This window comes from Myxocyprinus asiaticus, chromosome 11 (genome assembly GCF_019703515.2).
Source record: "Myxocyprinus asiaticus isolate MX2 ecotype Aquarium Trade chromosome 11, UBuf_Myxa_2, whole genome shotgun sequence".
In the NCBI taxonomy this organism is placed as follows: Eukaryota; Metazoa; Chordata; class Actinopteri; order Cypriniformes; family Catostomidae; genus Myxocyprinus; species Myxocyprinus asiaticus.
This window is the reverse complement of record NC_059354.1, coordinates 43,968,190-43,988,537: the sequence shown is the minus strand read 5'-3', so window position 1 is coordinate 43,988,537 and position 20,348 is coordinate 43,968,190. Positions and strand designations below refer to the sequence as shown.

Genomic DNA, 20,348 nt, shown 5'->3' with positions numbered 1-20,348 from the left:
CATTATGGTTACTGGATGAAGATTTTATAAAGACTGCATTTTACAGAGATTAGAGATCAGTTTATAGAGAGTGCTCACAAAGAGCAATTTCTAGCCAATATATATATATACATATATACACAGGTGGCCAAAAGTTTGGAATAATGTACAGATTTAACTGTTTCGGAAGGAAATTGTTACTTTAATTCACCAAAATGGCATTCAACTGATTACAAAGTATAGTCAAAAAATAGTACTTTGAAAAAAAGTCATTTCTGATCAAATCAGGCCCCATTTCCAGCATAAATCATGCCAAATTGCTAATTTGGTACTAGAAAATAACTTGTCATTATATCAAACACAGCTAAAAGCTATTTGGTTCGTTAAATGAAGCTTAACATTGTCTTTGTGTTTGTTTCTGAGTTGCCACAGTATGCAATAGACTGGCATGTCAAAAATGGCAAAAAATAAACAGCTTTCTCTAGAAACTCGTCAGTCAATCATTGTTTTGAGGAATGAAGGCTATATAATGCTTGAAATTGGAAAGAAAACTGAAGATTTCATACAAATGTCTACACTACAGTCTTCAAAGACAAAGGACAACTGGCTCTAACAAGGACAGAAAGAGATGTGGAAGGCCAGATGTTCAACTAAACAAGAGGATAAGTACATCAGAGTCTCTAGTTTGAGAAATAGATGCCTCACATGTCCTCAGCTGACAGCTTCATTGAATTCTACCCGCTCAACACCAGTTTCATGTACAACAGTAAAGAGAAGACTCTGGGGTGCAGGCCTTATGGGAAGAATTGCAAAGAAAAAGCCCATTTTGAAACAGAAAAACAAAAAGAAAAGGTTAGAGTGGGCAAAGAAACACAGACATTGGACAACAGATAATTGGAAAAGAGTGTTATGGATCTCAACCCCATTGAGCTTTTGTGGGATCAGCTAGACTGTAAGGTGCGTGAGAAGTGCCCGACAAGACAGCCACATTTATGGCAAGTGCTACAAGAAGTGTGGGGTGAAATGTCACCTGAGTATCTGGACAAACTGACAGCTAGAATACCAAGGATCTGCAAAGCTGTCATTGCTGCACATGGAGGATTTTTTGATGAGAACTCTGAAGTAGTTTAAGAAGTTCTGATAATTTCTTTCAAATTATAATAGTAATTTTTCATGTTATTAATGTCCGGACTATAAATTGAGATCAGTTGAATGCCACTTGTGAATAAAAGTACCAGTTTCTTTGGCTGCCAGTGCATACTGTATATATATATATATATATATATATATTTAATAGCGCACTTGACTTGAGTAATTGCACAAGTTAAAAGCTGAAGATAACTAGAATTGTTTTTGTTTTTTTACCATTACTTTTTATTATTCCTTTGCCTGATTTTTCACAAAAAGCAAGTGGTGCTTAAAAAGTACTAATGCAATATTAGGTAGACCTACAATGGTTCAAAGTGTGACTGTGTATTGATCCTTTCCGCTCAGGACAGACGCCACCTGCGCTGTTTGTTTAGGCCACTGGACATCTGCCAATGAGATAACTGCTACTGAGCCACCTGCCTGTTTGAAATAGGTAATTAGTCTGTGGCCTGTCTAAAACACAACCTGAAGGGGGAACATGCAGACATTTCTGAAAAAGAATAACTAGTGATCAAAATAAATGATCATACACAAACATCTGGTTGATTAAACATTATATTTTATTTTTTTTATAGAAAGGCCAAATACACTACAAGTTTTGGAAGGGACAAAGACATTTAAATACATTAGTGCATCGTGCGGCTGAGAACGAAAAATAGATGGTATCATGGAGCATTTAAACTTTTTTTGTTTTAGCAATTTTGACAGAATAATATTAATGACAGCAGTATCCCTTTGTCAAAACAGGTGCAGTGTTTTGTTTATAATGCTTCTCCACAGTGTAGAGTCCACATTGTGGTAGTGATGAGAAGTCCAACTCATGTCTGAGAATCGGTACTTTCAAACAATTCCTTTCAATGAAGTAGTTCAAAAAACAATTCAGTGGTTCTTCACGTCATCACGTGGTCACTGACATTCAAGAATGGCGTATTACATGCTCTAAAACATCCAAAGCTACTGTATATAGGCACACATTACTGTTTAACACAATGAAGTTTTATATTAGTTTTATTATTGAACATTTTTAGTGTCCTAGTTCAGTTTGTTGCAGCCATGATTCAGCTCATAAACAAAGTCCGTTAGAAGCAAGTTGCATTTACCAAAAATTCTACAATTAATTTGCATCTATTATACACTGTAGGCAATGTTTTATTTGTTAAATGTTTGCTATTCACCCTCCTATTGTCTAAGAATCTGCACCCTCTTTTTGTACTTCAGGTTATTTTTGACCCGTATTGAAAACCATTCAAAATGTATAAATTCTTGATTAGTGAGCAACGGCACTAAAGCCCCCCCTTAACAATTTTTTTTTTATTGTGGTCCCAAAGTGTATAATGAAAGTGTTAAAATGCTATATTCTGAATATTAATGGAGTGACATAATTGTTTTAAGAAATTAATAATAACAATTAAAAAAAAACGTTTAAAAACATTGGCCAAGGATGGCTCAATTTACATTTATTTCAATCACTTATGGCATTTTCTAATATCTTAACTACTATATATTACAACAATTTCTGATTTATTCTGCTTGTAATATATTAATGCATATTTAGTTACAATTTAAGTACATCCCTATTTCACAAAAATCTCTAAAAATGGGCCCACTTTGCATGTCCATTGCAACAAATCCATTCTTTCCCACTAATGTCAAACAATGTTTTTGCAGTGTTACAGGGGTTCAGAATTGTGCCGTAATGGTTCTTTCAGTCATCTAATGTTTTAGGAGAAAATCACATTCAGTAGGTTTTCTACCATTGGGGCGCCTTTAGCCCAACTGTACCTATAATATAGATTACCTTACTAAACTTATTTGCTAACATATTACCTGTTCAAAACTGTAAGAAAAATACTCTCTTTTTGTGTTTGTGGACATGTGCATGTTTGCACAAATCCCATTTGACAGCAAAACAATGCAATTTTTGGGAAGGATGCTGTACCCAGTGGAGCAGGTGGAACAGGCTAGAGAACAGTATGGGGCTAGGGGCTAAATTTTTGAAAATTTGAAACCGTTTTTAGGTCAAATTTGATTCATAGATGTACTAAAAACTATTTAAAGCTGTTTAACATTCAGAAAGTCCAAAGGTGAAAGGTCACAACTGGTTCTTCCCATACGGGTCAAAATTGACCCGTTAAGGTCAATGGAAAGAACCATTTGTTTTAAATTGTTATTTCTCTTAAAAAAATATATATATATATTTTTTTAATTATTATTTTGTTTGTTTTGATGGTCTTGACAACATCACAACGTTCGGTTCCAGTACCAAAAACTATGTGGTATTTATAACATATTCTTTACCTGTTCAAGACAATAGGAGGGTTAAAGTAACTAGTGAACCCTTGATACACTCCGTTACAGCATTCTTGGCTCATTACGAATCGGACATGTCCAAAAGAGACATTTTTGGTTCAGTTAGATGAGTAGTGAGTTATCTCATGAACCACTTGGACATCTGAAACTGGTTGAGTAAACCAGTTCAACTGATTCACTGAAAAAACCAGACTCAAAAGAATAATTCAGTCGCGAATCACACATCGGTATAACTGATTTTTTCTTTCCTGTATTTAGCCTACTAGATTAAACAAGCAGTATATTTTACTTTAAGGAGTTGGCATCAGTGGTAGTCTTATCTAAGGGTAGTCTGGAAAAAGAGTAAGAACCCTGAGGAGATAAGCTCATATTACACTAGGTCACCCTGTTCACCTCTGGAACATACAGCATCACACACCCAACCTGACCCATGTTTAGTTCTGCCATAACTGTTGCCTATTTACAGGTTATGGCATCACCTTATGACCCTCATCATGGTGGAGGGGCTAATATCAGTACAGAAATTACCCAATGAGTGTCTCCAGGATGGAGGAGCCACAAAAACAGGCACTGTTTATTTCACACGTCTGAGTATGTCTGACGGACTATTGCGTAAACTTTAACAGATATATTTTCATGTCAAGCACAAGTCTCAAATGTAGAGGTTTGTGTCGTGCAAGTTGCCAAAATCATTGTGAAATGAACTTTGATGAAAAATAGTAATGTCACCAGACTAACCAGGAGTCTATTTGTGTTTAGAAACACACACACAGCTGCACAACCAAGTTCTTGTGTCGAGAGGTGTCTACCTGAGTTAAGAGACAGAAAAGTGTGATTGAAAGGGCCAGGGATTGGCAAACAGCTTTTTTTTATTTTTTTTATCCTCTGTTAGACATGACAGCTTTCGGAGACCAGCTTTTTCAGGAGATTCTGTGCACTTCTCAGCTGGCCAATCTGGGAGGCCAGTTTAAACCAGCTAAAACCCACAAACAAGCTTAGTCTGGTTTGATCTATTTTTTCCAGCAGAGAGAACGCTGCAATACAACATGGTGAAAAGTTCGTAACTGTTACTAAATTGTGGATTTTACCATGGCTGAAATGCTGTATTAACCATTCAGCACTCAGAAGCAGAACTATGCATTTTATAAATTAATTTTTGGGCAAAACTGAGCCTGTAACAGATACTAGTCAATTCAACTGGAAATCCCACACAATTGTCAAGTTAACTGATCGTATAAAACTCATTTCTATTGTGTATCAATATCCTCCAGCTCTAATGAAGCTGTTTTTATGTTAATGGCCACCCACTGAATCCAAGGATGCCCACAATATCAAACCCTCCCACAAACATGTGCCTTCTATCTTAGAGCCATGTTTCCATGGTAACAGTAGGCCAGATTGAGTTTATGTATCAAAATAATTTTTCTGACCCACAGGTATTTTTCATCATCACACTTGACTAAACAAAGCAGTAGGAGGGAGAAAAGAACCCTGCCATTAATATTGTTGCTCGCATTAAAAACGTTAATAGCACGTTAAAAGCAAGACCATGACTGAAAGTGTTTCTGTGAAAATGTTGAAGCTGAAATGATGCAAAAGCAATTATCTAAAAGCTGTTTGTTTGTAGAGTTTTGTACAGCTAAGGCCACGTCTACACTTACCCGTTTTCAAAGCAAATCAAGGGGGGCAATGCCCCCAGTACCCCTTAGATCCAGCCATGGTTTCAGACCCAATTTTGTACCATATTTGTTTTAAGTGCAAGAAATACGGAGATCAAGTTAAAGCATTTTGCGATTCTAACACATCAGTCTCATGTTAATGCATTTAATGTTTAAGTCTTGTGACTACACTTTTGAAAGTATGTACTTTACCATTTATTCCCAATATAATGACTTACCCCATATACCTTTTAAGTGTATTAGTGTAAACACGATTTCTGCTTTCTTTCTTTTTTACAAAGGCAAAAATATCTTTTGCATCAGCCTACTCGACAGCTTGTGATATGCTGTTGGTACAGCTTAAGTTGTATTCATATTTTTTGTACAGCATCCATATTGGAAGACATAATTTAAACAATCCTCCACCATGTCCAAAAACCCAAACAAAATCATGACACGGCAAAGCGTGTGTACAAAATAAATAAATCTTTATTAATGATTTGCATTAAAGATTATCCCTCATGCATCCCAGGCGAAAAGGGAACATATGCCCTTAGTCACATAAATCAATTAGTATTACAATTCATTACAGCTTAGATAAAAGTACATCAGTAAACCATTCCAGTAACACTTTACAATAGGGTTCCATTTGTTAACATTAGTTAACATGAACTAACAACGAACAATAATTTTACAGCATTTATTAATCTTAGTTAATGTTAATTTCAACATATGCAAATACATCAAAATCTAAATTTGTACTTGCTGACATTAATGCACTATGAACTAACATGAACTAACAATTAACAATTGCATTTTTATTAACTAACATTAAAAAGATTAATAAATACTGTAAAAAAATATATTGTTCATAAAACCTAATTTATTAAATAATGTTAATGAATGGAACCTTACTGTGAAGTGTTACCACAATTACGGTGTTCTTTCATTCACACTGGAAAAGTCAAACACTTTGTATTCTCTGCTCTTTAAATGCTCATCTAAAAACAGCAGATTTGACAGCTGCTGTCTGTAAGAATTAAAACGAAACCTTTTTAGAACGTGCTAGCGATTATAGAGAATTTAGTGCTTATCTTTTTACAGAAAAATACATTTATGCATGTGCTTTCAAAGCTTAAAAGGATAGTTCACCCAAAACTGGAAATTATGTCATCATTTACCCACACTCATGTTATTCCAGACCCACATGACTTTCTTTTTTTTCTGTGTAAAACAAAAGGAGATTTTAGGGAGAATGTTAGTCTCTGTCACCTTTCACTGTATAGAGAGAAGATGCAGTGAAAGTGTATGGTGACTGAGGCTAAAATCTGCTCAAAATCTCCTTTTGTGTTCCACAGAAAAAGAAAGTCAGACTCATTTTGTCATTTTTGGGTGAACTACCCCTTAAGTGTCTTTTCTATCCATATAGAATGTTTAAGACTATCAACATAAACTATACAATGAAGACAGCTGTGTGCATTATGAACGTAGAACAGTAGTTGTGATTGGTCAGTTCAAGTTGAAAAAAGTGTAATGTATTGCACAGTTAGTTCCTCACAGAGGTTGCATTAGAAAACAAGTCTGATTACAGTAGACATTTTGTCCAAGGCAGACAAACACACACCCACACACAGTGAAACCGTTACACACCCACAAGTCTTTTCAAGACTGCCATCAACACTTGCAAAAATTCTACAAGATCTGCATCTTGTACTTAAATACAACCGAAAAGATTCATTACATTTCTGTAATAGACACCACATGAATACCACAATAAGCCATGTGCCTTTTATGGGTTCAGACAATGGAAGATTTCAACCACTGTGAATGTAGAAACAGGACCGTAATGCAGAAGCAGACAGTAGAGACCAGAAGGCTTCACAGACAGAACCAGAGAGAGGTGCTGGGCCGTTTTCAGTGCAAGGTTTTAACCAGTGTTCAGTGTAACTTTTTCACAGGATTCACCTGCTGAAGGAAACAAAATAACGATATTGATTGAGTGGACCATTTCAAAACATAGTGAGCTGCATTGCTGTGTTTACATTACATAATCACATTGGTATTTTTTTGCGTTCAAAAACAGCTGGACAGAAACATCTCCTGCCACTCTTCATCAAGAACATGCATGCACATTCGCTGGCAAGCCTGAAAAAGTTATTTTTTAGCGTGATCTGAGCAAAAAAAAGCAAAATTTATGATACGATTGCTGTCAGATTTAATTTATTTGAAATTTTCTTTGCTTGTAATCTTGACCAACCATTGGTGATTTGGTCTTTACCCATTCAAATAGATAGGAGCTGTTTTCAAATATTTTTATTTATACTGTCTCTCAATTAATATAAGGATCAGCATGCATAAATAATGGTAAAGTTCACCCCAAAATGTAAATTCTCTCATCATTTACTCACCCTCATGCCATACCAGATGTATATGACTTTCTTTCTTCTGCTGAACACAAATTAAGGTTTTTTAAAGAATATCTCCACTCTGTTGGTCCTCACAATGCAAGGGAATGGTGACCAGAACTCATAAGGTCCAAAAAGGACACAAAGGCGGCATAAATGTAATCCATAAGACTCCAGTGGTAAAATTCATGTCTTCAGAAGTGATATGATAAGTGTGGGTGAGAAACAGATCAATATTTAAGTACTATTTTAGCCCCAACCAGTAGGTGGCTAAATGTGAACGTGAAAGTCACTTCCACACCATAATGTAGAAGTGAAAATGAAAATGTAGATTTACAATAAAAATGACCCAAATACTGATCTCTTTCTCACCCAAACCTATCGTATCACTTCAGAAGATATAGATTAACCACTGGAGTCATATTGATTACTTTTATGATACCTTTATGTGCATTTTGGACCTTCTGAGTTCTGGTCACCATTCACTTGCATTGTATGGACCTACTGAGCTCAGACATTCTTCTAAAAATCTTTACTTGTGTTCTGCAGAAGAAAGTAAGTTGTACACATCTGGGATGGCATGTGCAAGTAAATAATGAGAGAATTTTCTTTTTTGGGTGAATTATCCATTTAAAAAAGTAAAAAACAAAAAAAACAATTATAGACAGAGATGCACTGATACCAATTTTTGAAGACCGATACAAGTACATAGTTTTAGGTATCAGCCGATAACGAGTACTGATATGAGTAGTTTTGTGTTTGTATACATATGCCATTCTATTTGTATTTGACATCTTGGTATAGCCAATATTAGCGTTTTTTAGTAATTAAAAATGACAATCCAGGGCTGTTTTACCAGGGTTTAATTTACCTTTTAATGTAACCATGCTAACACATATGGTACGTTATTCATGCTTTAATGGTGTTATTTTATGCACATTGTACTGGGCATTCACAGAGTGGGGAATCCGGGCTTAGTATTGATTGATTGTTCTGGGTTTGTTGCGTTGATACTGACAGAGTTCGAAGTTTGTTTGATTTCTTTATCCCGTGTTGTTGTTGGGCTAACGGCCAAGCAAAAGTGACAGACAATAACGTTGTTTAGGACAACGGCGATCATCCAGCTCGAGTTTAAAGAAAATGCTCTTTTGCTCTCCCTTGAAGAGTGAGAGAAGCCGCATACATCACATGAACAGGGTTGAGTATTTTCCCCTACCAGTACTGGACCGATTCGAGTACTACGGAGTAGTATCTGTGCATCTCTAGTATGCCAATGTTTGACATGTCATGTCAACTCCTCTAGTACGAAATGGATATACAAACAACACTATAAAAACTTGCAAGCATATCCTACAAACACTATACACTTTTAGGAGAGGGCAATATAGTCCTTCATGTTACCTTCAAGATGGAAAGTTACAAACATACTGCAATCCATCAAAACAAACCTCAAGCATCAGCCAAGCTGCTCACACAGGGTGCTTTCTGGCTGACAGAGGAGATCTCTGAGGCGACACAGCAGCCAAGAGCTCATTCACAATCTCTTGTCTGATTTCATGTGCGATGCTTTCTTTAATCTGTGGGCGATACGTAAAAAAAACTGTCAGACTGCATCAAGGGCATAAAAAACATTGGTTGATTGCATTCACGTAGCGCTACCAGAATTAACCTGGGTAAAAGTGTCGTGTAACAATTAGGGGGATGTTAAAAGTATTTTCGGTACCAAGAAATTCCAATAGTATTGACTAGTGAAGGAGATCTGAGATGACCTTATTAAGAGACAATGGATGGCAAAGTACCTGAAAAGATAAAAGCCTGTGCAGCTCTACATAAATGAAAGGCCCAAGAAATGGCAGTACCGTGAAGTGTCAAAAACACATTGACATGCTGATGGAGAACTTCAGGTCTTGCCAGGCAGTTACATCACTCCACGGGCTTTGAAATTTCCCAGGTAACTAAAAGAAACCAATTCATTCCAAGTTTCCCCTCGAAGCATATGATGTATAATTTTTCAAGAGCAAATTTGTCAATCATTATACCCCACCAAAAACCATTACATTACAAAGAATGTGTCTGGAATTGTGCCAAAGACATAGTAAATTATGCTTTTTCCACTTTCTTTTGAGATGGGTAAGGAAAACACTGGCTGCTTTTATGCTTTTCATGAGCAACATCTCACAAACTTGAAATCCTTCATCTGAAAATAAATATTCTAAAAATATTCTGTAATAGTGGGTGGTATGGACTAAATGTATTATTGTGGTAAGACTAGTTTTATTATACATTATGGTGGATATCACAATGCAGTGATCTGTGCTGAAAAAGGAACAAAACAATGCTAGAGATGAATATATTGAACACTGTTAAAGCATTTCTTTACCTAATTTGGCATAACTGTATCATTATGTTCTTTCCATGGTGTTGATGCTTTTTGAGTACATAATCTATGTTTTTTATGCGATTGAGATGAGCTGTTGCATAAATATAGGTCCTATTTATATTTGCACATGTACTTTGCTACGAGTATATTCCAAACAGGTTCCTGAAGACAACTTCTGTTTTATGATGCCTGGATTAATGCCTGGATAATATAACACAAGGTACAGTGATATAAATACACATGGAATAATGTATATTAAAAATAAAATGTATAGTATAAAATATGATGCATAATATAAAAAATAATATAAAAGAAAACACTGGCTTACAGTTTCTTTATTTTAATAAAAATATAATACTTATATATATATATATATATATATAAAAAAAAACCTTCAGATTGTCGACAGACGATTTGTCCGACCCGATGTGAATAGTACCATAGGAATCCATTGTTCCCGTTCAAAAGCTTGTTCGGAACGAACGATCGCACAAAATTGTACAAAGTGTCAAAAAAAAAAAAAAAAATTTTTTTTTTCTATTCAGGTTGATCTAACAGTAGAAAGAAATGATATGCTAACTTGATACGCAGTAAATATTTTCCATATAATATTTTAATCATTTTTTGGCTTAAGTACAATGACAATATAAAAGCCAATTTTTTTCATTTGCAAACAACACGTTGTCCATATAATATCACACTTACCTTTTCTTGAATTATTATTCTAAAATGTGCAAAATAGTCAAAATAAAGAATGAGCAGGTGATCAAAAACTTTTTGACTAGTGTACATCTATGGTGCCATAGAAAAACAGTACAGCAAAATCTACTGGTGCCAAATTTCTACAATCAAACAGTGTGTACCGGTCACTCCGCCAAGTCTGTAGTATGTAGTGCTAGGAAAAAAATATCGATTTTCCGATTCTTAAAATCTGAAGATCTGGGGGTGGGCAATATGACCAAAATCTTATTTCACAATATAAATTAAATAATTTGATATCATGATAACGATATATCTCACGATATAGTTGAATAATAAAAAAAGAATAAATACAATTTTTTTTTTTTTTTTACCATATTGTAATACCTATGTTTTTTATAATAATCAAGACATTGAATTAAATACTTTATAAATGAAAACTACTTCCTCTTATATCATTTTCTCTTTATTTGGAACTTGACGAACAGTCAGTTTAAAAAAAAAATTATCTAAAAAAGAAAACTCAAATTTGGTTTTACATCAACCTTACCATAATACTTATTTTCACATTATGCCACATTGATGTTGATCACTACTATTATTATTATTATTATAAAACCTTTTTTTATTATTATAAACTTTCCTCAAGAAACTCGACATCTTCTCAAAGCAATGCAACAAAGGAAATAATACACAAGTAAATAAAAATATCCAAGGAAAATAAACTCTTCAGTAGAATTCAAATGGTCCACGTACAGTAAGTTTTGTGGTTTCTGCCGCAATATCGAGAGAAACCTCATTGAGTAGCGCAAGTCATCCCGCTCTGCACTCTCCTGTCCCTGTCTCACGCGTGCCAATTCTCTCACTCTCACGTCAAGCCGCTCCGCCTTCCTCTTCCATTTCACCGACAAAATGTGTGCCGTGATCCGTATACATGTAACGTGAATAAAATGAGTAGCACATTTTTTGCCACGCGGCGGCAATTTTGCGTAACCGCGATAGAGACGATAATCCAAAATGTATATCAAATATCAACAATGTTGTCAAATTTCAACTGGTTTATCATGTCTACCAGTATATCACCCACCCCTATGAAGATCGAACTTTTACTTTAAAGTTACTGTTATTTGGTGGTGTTGATTATTATATCTGTTAAAGAAATATCAAATGGAACAACACTGTTTTGGCACAGATATACAATTTTTATGAATATTTTCATAATGTACTACCAAGTTAGAAGGTTCCCTGTAAAATGAATAGCATTAGCTTAGAGAGAATTTATTTAATATGCAAGCAAAATGGACATTACAACTGACACATACCAAAATGCATCAGAATCGAATCAAATCGAATCAAGAGCTTGCGAATCAAAATCTAATCTAATTGGGAAATCTGTATCGATACCCCAACCTATTGTTATGTGATACAAAATAAGTTAAACTCCAAAAGGAAAAGACAACCGCCTCTCACCTCCTGAATAAGATTTTTCAGGTCACCATTGCCTGCACTTCTACTGTTCCACTCTGAGGGAGTGCAGTCTTCCGTCATCCTGCTCCTCCGACCATCCAGTGACTCATCCTCATCTCTACTCAAATCAAAGGAGGTGGGTGGTGTCAGGCTGTGCTCCGTCATCTCTGGGGATACAGGCTGAGGAACCTCAGCTCCAGGCCGTTGAGGGACGGTGGGAGTGAGATTGAGGGTGGTCCGGTAAACACCGCCTCTCTGTGGGGAAGGAGAGCAGGACTCAAGTGTTCGGTTCAAACTTTTGCGACTGGACGCCTGCGATGAGCGGCCTGAACTGGGTGTGACAGCTTCATATCCCAGCTCAGACTGAAGGCACAACTGCTCCTTTATCAGGTCATTCACCTGTACACACACACACACACACACACATAAAAAGGAAAGGAATGAGAGGAAAGTGAGAGTAGAATAGGTCCCTAAAATGGGCTGCAGGTCTGTTCTGAAAGGGTTGTGGATATAAGAGAAAAAACAACAATAAATGAAAATACAAAAACAAAAATGCAAATAACCATATAATTATGCATAGACAGGATGGCAAAACAAATAGGTTTATCAATTTGAAAAAGTTAGGAGGAAATGCTTCCAATATCTTTTGCTGTTGGCATCATAGGCTGACCTAAAAAACAATAACTACGGTATTTTGGCAAATACATTTGTTTTTTGTGTACATGCCAACATGGAGAGGTTGAGTGACATTCCGAAATCCTTGAAAACCATGAACAAAACTATGCAATTGGCCCCCATTCACTTCCATTATAAGTGCCTCAATGGAACCTCAATTTTTGCTTTTTTTTAAAGGAGGGACGAGCCAAAATGTATTTTTATGGTAATCAAAATTTTGCCACAAATGCTGTCAATTGAGCTTAACGTGTATTGAACCCGGAACATTCCTTTAATATTTAAAGATTTTACAAAATAATTTTATCCAGATTACAGTCACTAAAAGCAATTTCTAACCAATGAAATGATTTAGAGCAGAGCATAACTAGAAAAATATAAATTCACTATAGAAATTTCCATGACTTTTTAAGATTTAACAAATTTCCATGATTTTTCCAGGCCTGGAAGTCGCTTTTAAAATTCAAATTTCCATGACTGTGAACCCTAATTTCAATACATTTCATAGTTTCATTTTTAAGACATTTTTGTGCAATGTAAAAGTTGGGTCCTGAAACCAGAAATCAACTAGATGAGAAGCACAGGAATAAGTCATGCAGATGATACAGTATCTGATAGAGCACCCGGTAACATGAGAGGAGGTGCTGTTAATCCACTCACCGCCTCCACAGCCCGCAGGGCAGAAGAATTAGACAGACTGTCCATGCTGTGGCCTCTGTGCATGCCCTGCGAGATACACATATGTGTTACTAAAGATCCCAAAAATCCACATATTTACATATACTGTATGGCAGATCTAAGCTTCCAATTTTCAATCTGCTGAGAACTTACAAAAAAAAATAAATAAATAAATAAAATTGATGTGAAGGTTCCAAAAGTTAGTCAGTATTATTACACTGTCTTCTAGGTTGCATTCTTTTGGCTACATTTTGGTTTCATTTTACTTAGGATATTTCCTTAGTGACTCCTAAGTAGGCAGTAGGTAGCTAGGCAGCTTTCTACGTTTTATAAGAGAGCCATACTTATGGTACTATATTTAAAGCAGAGCAGCTGTGATCAACATCTCATGTCTGCTATTATTACATAATGTATGCTGGGTTCTCTATAACAATGTATTTGAAAGTAAGGCAGTTGCAGTTGCATTCACTGACCATGTGGTGGCGGTAGAGGCCGCTGTGCTGTGAGCTGCTGCGCATCTGTTCATTAAGAGAGAGCAGCCGATCCTCCAGCTGCAGCTCTAGTTCTTGCAGCTCCTGTCTGACTGCACTGCGCAGCGTTTGAAGTTGATCCACTTCCCGTCTGCAAACCCATCAGACAGATTAAAATTTAGCTTTTAATCGCACATTACAAGTCAATCCTGAAAACCTAATTCTTGGTAATTAAAATAGAACAATATTATTTTTGAGTAATTAGGATAGTATCTTTGAAGCAGATAACAAACTATTGGCTTAAGCCAGAGCCCTCATGAATTAAAGATATAATAAAATATTACAATATTGACAGATGAATATTTCTCTGACATGAGCCGGTTAAATGGAGATTAGACGCCCTATTTTAAGAGCACTAGTGCTATGCCATAAGTCATAAGCACAAAGTCAATGGGCATAGCATGCGCAAAGTCTAGGCACAAGCGGGTTTGGCGAAATCGCGCAAGCAAAGCGCTAATGGGCTGGGTCAAGTGCAATTTAATTTGGAGGTTCTTCTCTGGTTATTGCACCATATGCGTCCTATAGTCCATTCCCTCAAGCACCAGTGATATAAACAAAGACGGCACATTCATAAGAAGTTGGTAGTGTAAATGGACTGTATACAATGATTTAGAAGAATAGAAATATGGACACGCTCCTTTTATATGCTTAGAAAATGTTATTTTCAGCAGGATTTGAATGTACATTCCGTTAAATTATAGGGAATGTAAGTGTTATTACTAATTTTCATCTACTGATACACAAATCATCAGCATGCACTTCACTTCTACTGGTTGATTTTTTAACAATTAAATTCACTGAAACATTAAAAAATTAAACCAAAAATATTTCCTAAATTCAAATTACACTTCAAACAAAACGAAAATATAATCAAAACAACTAAATGGTAAAAAAAAAAAAAAACATTTTACCCTCTCAAACTTCTTTCATCGGCCACTTTTGTAGGGAATTAAAAAAATCACTCTACGACAACAGGTGGAAAAATACCAATTCAAATTTTGATCATAAATAAAATTGTAAATATAAACAAAAATAACTGAAAAATAAGCCATGACCTATAGATACTTTAACACAAATCTCATACATTTTTGTTTCATAAAACGGCTACAACAGTGATTGTCAGACACACAATTTGATGTTTCGCTATATTTTCAGAGTTTGGACATGAACTTGATTACCACTTGCTGGTGGAATCTCCAAACTGTAAATGTAGGAACTGAATTTAGAACCTGCTTTTGAAACGTCCTAGCGCAATGACAATTTCTCAGGAAAATAGCAAATTGCATTTTGCGCCACCTCATCAACATATAATACACCCACAGATTGCTCTAACACTCCCAACCACGCTTACTTAAGCTGGCACGAACATTGTGCTTAGAATTAACGCCCTGGTGTATGTCAATTTTCTCTGTCTCTATTAAAAAAAAAAAAAAAAAAAAAAAAAAGGCATAAACAAAACTTCTGTTGAAGGATGTTTACTGACTTAGGTCAAAAATAGCTATGACCAAACAGGTTGTACTGTTTATAAATGTATTTAAATAGCTCCTAAAATTTTGCACTATGTGCATGGCCACTAGCGAAAGGAAACATGAAAAACACATTTGCCCTACAGCTCTGGTCCTTGCTATAAGGTTTGTTTTTTCTCCGCACCTCTCATCCAGACTAAGATGCTGGTAGACCATAGACTGCTGTCTCATGAGAGCGAGCTCCAAATCCATCATCTGAGTCCGGAACACGTTCAGACTCCTGCGCCGCATCTGCAGCTCCTGCAGTGGATGGCAAAATGGTTGGGAGAAAAATAATAGGCCATTACCTAAACTGATGCACAAACTACATTACCAGTCAAGAGTTTGGACGCACATACTAAATCTTCATCATGACTATTTTCCACATTTCAGAATAATAACAATGTCATCAAACACTATGAAATAACACAAATGGAAGGATGGGAACTGTGTAGAGACAATTTTTTTTTTTTTTTTTTTTTTTTTAAACAAATCAAAACTAACTTCAGTTTATTCAGATTATTCAAAGTAGCTACACCCTTTGCCTAGATTACTGTTTAAATCATAAACTAAAATTTGTGGGCACAATTTATCTTTGTCTAACAAATTTCAAGCATTTAAGCATAAACCTTTAGATCTAAACAATTTTAAGATCTCGAGAAACAAAAACTGAGTCAAAAGTGTTAACTTTCTTAATTTAATAAGAGGCCTCTATTTTTATTTTATTTTTTTATCCCCTTTTCTCCCCAATTTGGCATGCCCAATTCCTCATGGTGGCATAGTGACTTGCCTCAATCTGGGTGGCGGAGGACGAATCTCAGTTTCGAGAGAGACAATCAATCCGCGCATCTTATCACGTGGCTTGTTGAGCGCATTACTGAGGAGACCTAGCACATGTGGAGGCTCATGCTATTCTCCACGGCATCCACGCAAAACTCACCATGTGCCCCACTGAGAGCGAGAACCACATTATAGCAACCACGAGGAGGTTATCCAACGTGACTCTACCCTCCCTAGCACTTAGAAGCCTGACTGGAGTCACTCAGCACGCCCTGATAAGAGGCCTCTATTAAACAAGTAATGCAACTCAAGCATTTGAAACTGAATGAGCATGTGACTGCTTTCTCTTAGGGGAATGATGTACCTCAAATAGCGGTTGGACGGAGCGTGGTGTACTGATCCTGTCAATGGGTGTGTCGTCTCCTCGCACGGATGAGCTCTGCCAACAAAACCACAAATTGGTTATGAATTATGAGTCACACAGGAAAAGCGTGTCTCAACTGAGCCCTGGATAATGTGGCATGCTGATTCAGCTGATTATTTGCATTTAGGGAGGGATTTGCATGAAACCGGAACACACCACCTACATTATGCAGCTATATCACTGACTCTGTGGTTTAAAGAACAGAACAGTTATTACAGGTCAGTTAAACCAAATCTTATTACACTGATCTATATACACCAAGAAAGCCTTTAAGAGACACAAATATTTTGCAGATATTACCAAAATTTTATATCATAAAGTGTATATACTGTATACACACACACACACACGAGAGAAAAGAAAGTAAAAAAGAAGTTTACAAGTTACAAAACCGTAAAAATAATATAATAAAACAGATAGTTCTGACTATAAATTCTAATGTGATGAGCCACATTCGAAGCACTTGTAGAACTGCCGATACATGCAGACCTGTGACCGAAAATTACAGTATTTGTATTCTGTATTAATGGATCAAGTTGTGAAGTTGCTGTAACTACGCTTACCATTTTGTGCCAAACACCACCCTTTAATAACAAGTTTTTCCTTGTCATGACTTGTTTGGGATACATCGCAATCTGTATTTTTGCTCTGATATGTAAATAAAATGAAGCAGTCCTGTCTGCTGGTGGCTGTGCAAATATATCTAGCATGGAATGTACTGTATATTATAATCTCTTGACACATTTTTTACAAACACAAGGTATACACCATCATCCCACCAGCCCTAGTCACAAACACTTACTAGTAAGTGCACGTTAGGTATGGCCTCAATAATAACAGGGATTTACAAATGTTTAAGTGATAGTTCAACAAAAAGTGAACATTATGTTATAATTTAATCACCCTCATGTTGTTCCAACCCCTCATTTACCTTCAACTTCAAGTTAATTGTGACTTCAGCCAAACATCATCTTTATTTTTCTGCTACACAATACTGTTCTGAATCAATATTTATGTGGTTAAAAAGCAATACATTTCTTTTAAAATACATAACTGTTTTAAATTGGATGATACAAATTTAAACATACTTTATTTATAGTCCATACAACTATATGTGTATGGGCTAAACTATATGTTATACAAATGTCATTAAAGGAAGGTTCAGGGTTTAATGAAAGTTAAGCTCAATCGACCACATATGTAGCATAATGTTGATAACCACAAAGAATATTTTTGATTTACCTTTCTTTTTATCAAAAAAAAAAAAAAAAAAAAAAGCAAAAATTGCAGTGATAGTAAGGCACTTGGGAGTGAATGGGGCCAGTCAATAAATGCTTAAATAAACACATTATACATGTTAACATGATTTGTGTGATAAAATTGCGAAGAGTTTACCAGCATTGCCTCGCCATGACACCAAAGTTGTAATATATGATATAACTTTCAATTGACAAGGTTAATAAGTCATTTTTGTACTACAATCATATTAATGCATATAATGTTTATGTCTTGCAGCTATACTTTTGAAACAATGTTGTTTTTTGACTGGCCCCATTAACCTTCACTGAAAGTGCCTTACTGTAACTTTTCTTTTTTTGTGGTTGTCAATATTATGCCATAAATGCTGTCGACTGAAATTAACTTGTGCCGAATCCGGAACATTCCTTTAATTCTGTAATCAGAACTCCTTTAAAAAGTCTGTATAAAAGTTGTATATTTGAAAAGACCGTCTTCCTTAAATAGCTTAATTGTAGTACAGTGTACTACTTTTTCAAATGAGTAGCTTGACTGTAGTTTAGCTTCTTTAAGTTTTGAGTAGCTTGTAGCTTGTGAAGCTACAATGTCAAAGGAAACTGGTAATATACAAGTGTAAGGAGAATTTTGGCATGTCATGTACTTAGGGTTTCTCACCTGGCTGAGGTTCTGCATTGTCCCACGAATATCATGCAGGACTCGCCTGAGCTGCATCTCTGTGCTGCCCATCACAGGGGCCGGTGCAGGGGGTGTCCCCAAAGATGAAGGGTTTGAGGGAGAGGGGTAATAAGGATGACTGTAGGGTGTACCAGGGTGATGAGGAGAACTGTTGTAGGGGGTGCTGTGGGAGTGTCCGAGAAAGATGTGAGGTTGGTAAGGATTGACGTGCACATTGAATGAAGGGCCGTAGGGAGCGTCCTGAGAATGGTTATAAGGTGAGTGGAAGGGGCCTGAAGGGTTGTAGGGTGCACTGTGTGGATATGCAAAATGCATGTTCTGTGGTGGCATAAAGGGTGCCACCTGTGGCGGCGTAAAGGTATTGCTCTGTAGGTGTGTAAAGGCCGCCTCCTGTGGCGGCGTAAAGGTATTGCTCTGTAGTGGTTGAGGATAGGGTGAATTCTGCAACTGAGAGTAGCTTTGCATTTGAGGGAAGGGACTTTGTTGGGGATTCGTTGTAAGACTGGTGGGGTAAGACGAGTCGTAGGCCACACCATGGTGTGGAGACAGGAGGCCATGAGGAGGAGGGTGGGGAGGACATGTAAATTGAGGAAGGTTTGGCACACTACATGTGCTCCAAGATGGGCCTTCCCCAAGGGGCCTATGGGGCCAGTCGGCAGGGACACTATAAAGGGAACTTGACGAGCGAGTCATATGCTGGGGTAGGTTTAGAGGGTGTCCCCTGTCCACCTCTGTCCCATGCCCCCCTATTTGAGCAGAATTAAAGAGCGTAGACTGGCACCCGACACGCTCAACATCTTCGTCTTCTTCCATAATGGAATCCACTTCTTCCTGGTCACCACGGATCTCCTCGTCGTAGCGGTACGTGTATGAGAGTGGAGTACAGTGCTTTACAGATCCCCTTCCGAGCTGGATGCGCAAGGTGGTGACTATACGGGATGGGCTGACCGGAGAGGTTGGGAGAGAGCTGGATCTCCTCAGAGGATTTCTCTCACAGTTTTCCCTGTCTTTGAGCATGTCCCTGTCCCTTACCCAAACTCGGCCAGGATGATCCTCGCCTACAGAAGATGACCTCTGCTGGGTGGTGTGAAGGGCCATCTGCTTTCTTTGAGTCGTAACATGGCATTGTTCTTGACCAGATGAGGAATCAAGATCATAAGCAGTGCCAGGCTCAGCAGAAGTCTCAGGACCAGAAGAAAGATCTGACACAGATAGATGAAGGTCCTCAGAATCTGGTGGAGTCAGTGTGGGTGAAGCACAGTCTGGATCCATATCCAAACCAGGCTGGGATATGTTGCTCCCATCAGCTATGGGGATGGGGGTAGAGTCTATATTTGAGATGGAATCTGTTGTAGGCTCTACCATCATGGGAGAACCCACTTCCAAAGAGTTTGTGGTGGGCTCTTGAACTGTTGTGGAACTATGATTGCAACCGGTGCAACTGATAGCAGAGACGCTAACATTGTCAGAGTTTGGATTGGGAATCTGGAAGCTGGTGAACTCAGGATCTTCTAGATTGGCTTCTCTCTGGCTTAAGTTGTCTGGATGGGTATCCTCACCCTGCAATTTTTCAAAGTTAGGGTACTCCAATGCTACAGGTGTGCTGACATCACCTGCGTGTGATGTTACAGTAGTTTCACTGTCACAGCTGTCTGAGCTTTCCTGTACCTAATGAGAGTTCAAGAGAGAAGTTTCACTTCCGTTACCCAATTTAAGATTGGTTTTCTGAAAACTTAATGGAATGAAATAAAATAATCTGTCATTTACTCACCATCATGTC

General features: G+C 37.0%; 1 protein-coding gene across 5 annotated transcripts in view; it reads right to left on the bottom strand.

The window, feature by feature from the left end:
* Positions 1-5,567: 5,567 nt before the first annotated feature.
* The window catches only part of LOC127447905 (protein ITPRID2-like), an 85,337-nt gene continuing 70,556 nt past the window's right edge, over positions 5,568-20,348 (bottom strand). For 4 of the 5 annotated variants that reach the window (XM_051710082.1, XM_051710085.1, XM_051710086.1 and 1 more), the window contains 8 exons: positions 18,548-20,236; positions 16,577-16,651; positions 15,578-15,693; positions 13,871-14,018; positions 13,380-13,445; positions 12,051-12,446; positions 8,950-9,078; positions 5,568-7,064 (listed from right to left, as the gene is read on the bottom strand). In XM_051710082.1, coding sequence (XP_051566042.1) covers positions 8,971-9,078; positions 12,051-12,446; positions 13,380-13,445; positions 13,871-14,018; positions 15,578-15,693; positions 16,577-16,651; positions 18,548-20,236 — 2,598 coding nt within the window. In that variant the 3' untranslated portion in view covers positions 5,568-7,064; positions 8,950-8,970. The remainder of the gene's footprint in view (positions 7,065-8,949; positions 9,079-12,050; positions 12,447-13,379; positions 13,446-13,870; positions 14,019-15,577; positions 15,694-16,576; positions 16,652-18,547; positions 20,237-20,348) is intronic. The other variant, XM_051710083.1, reaches the window with a different exon arrangement.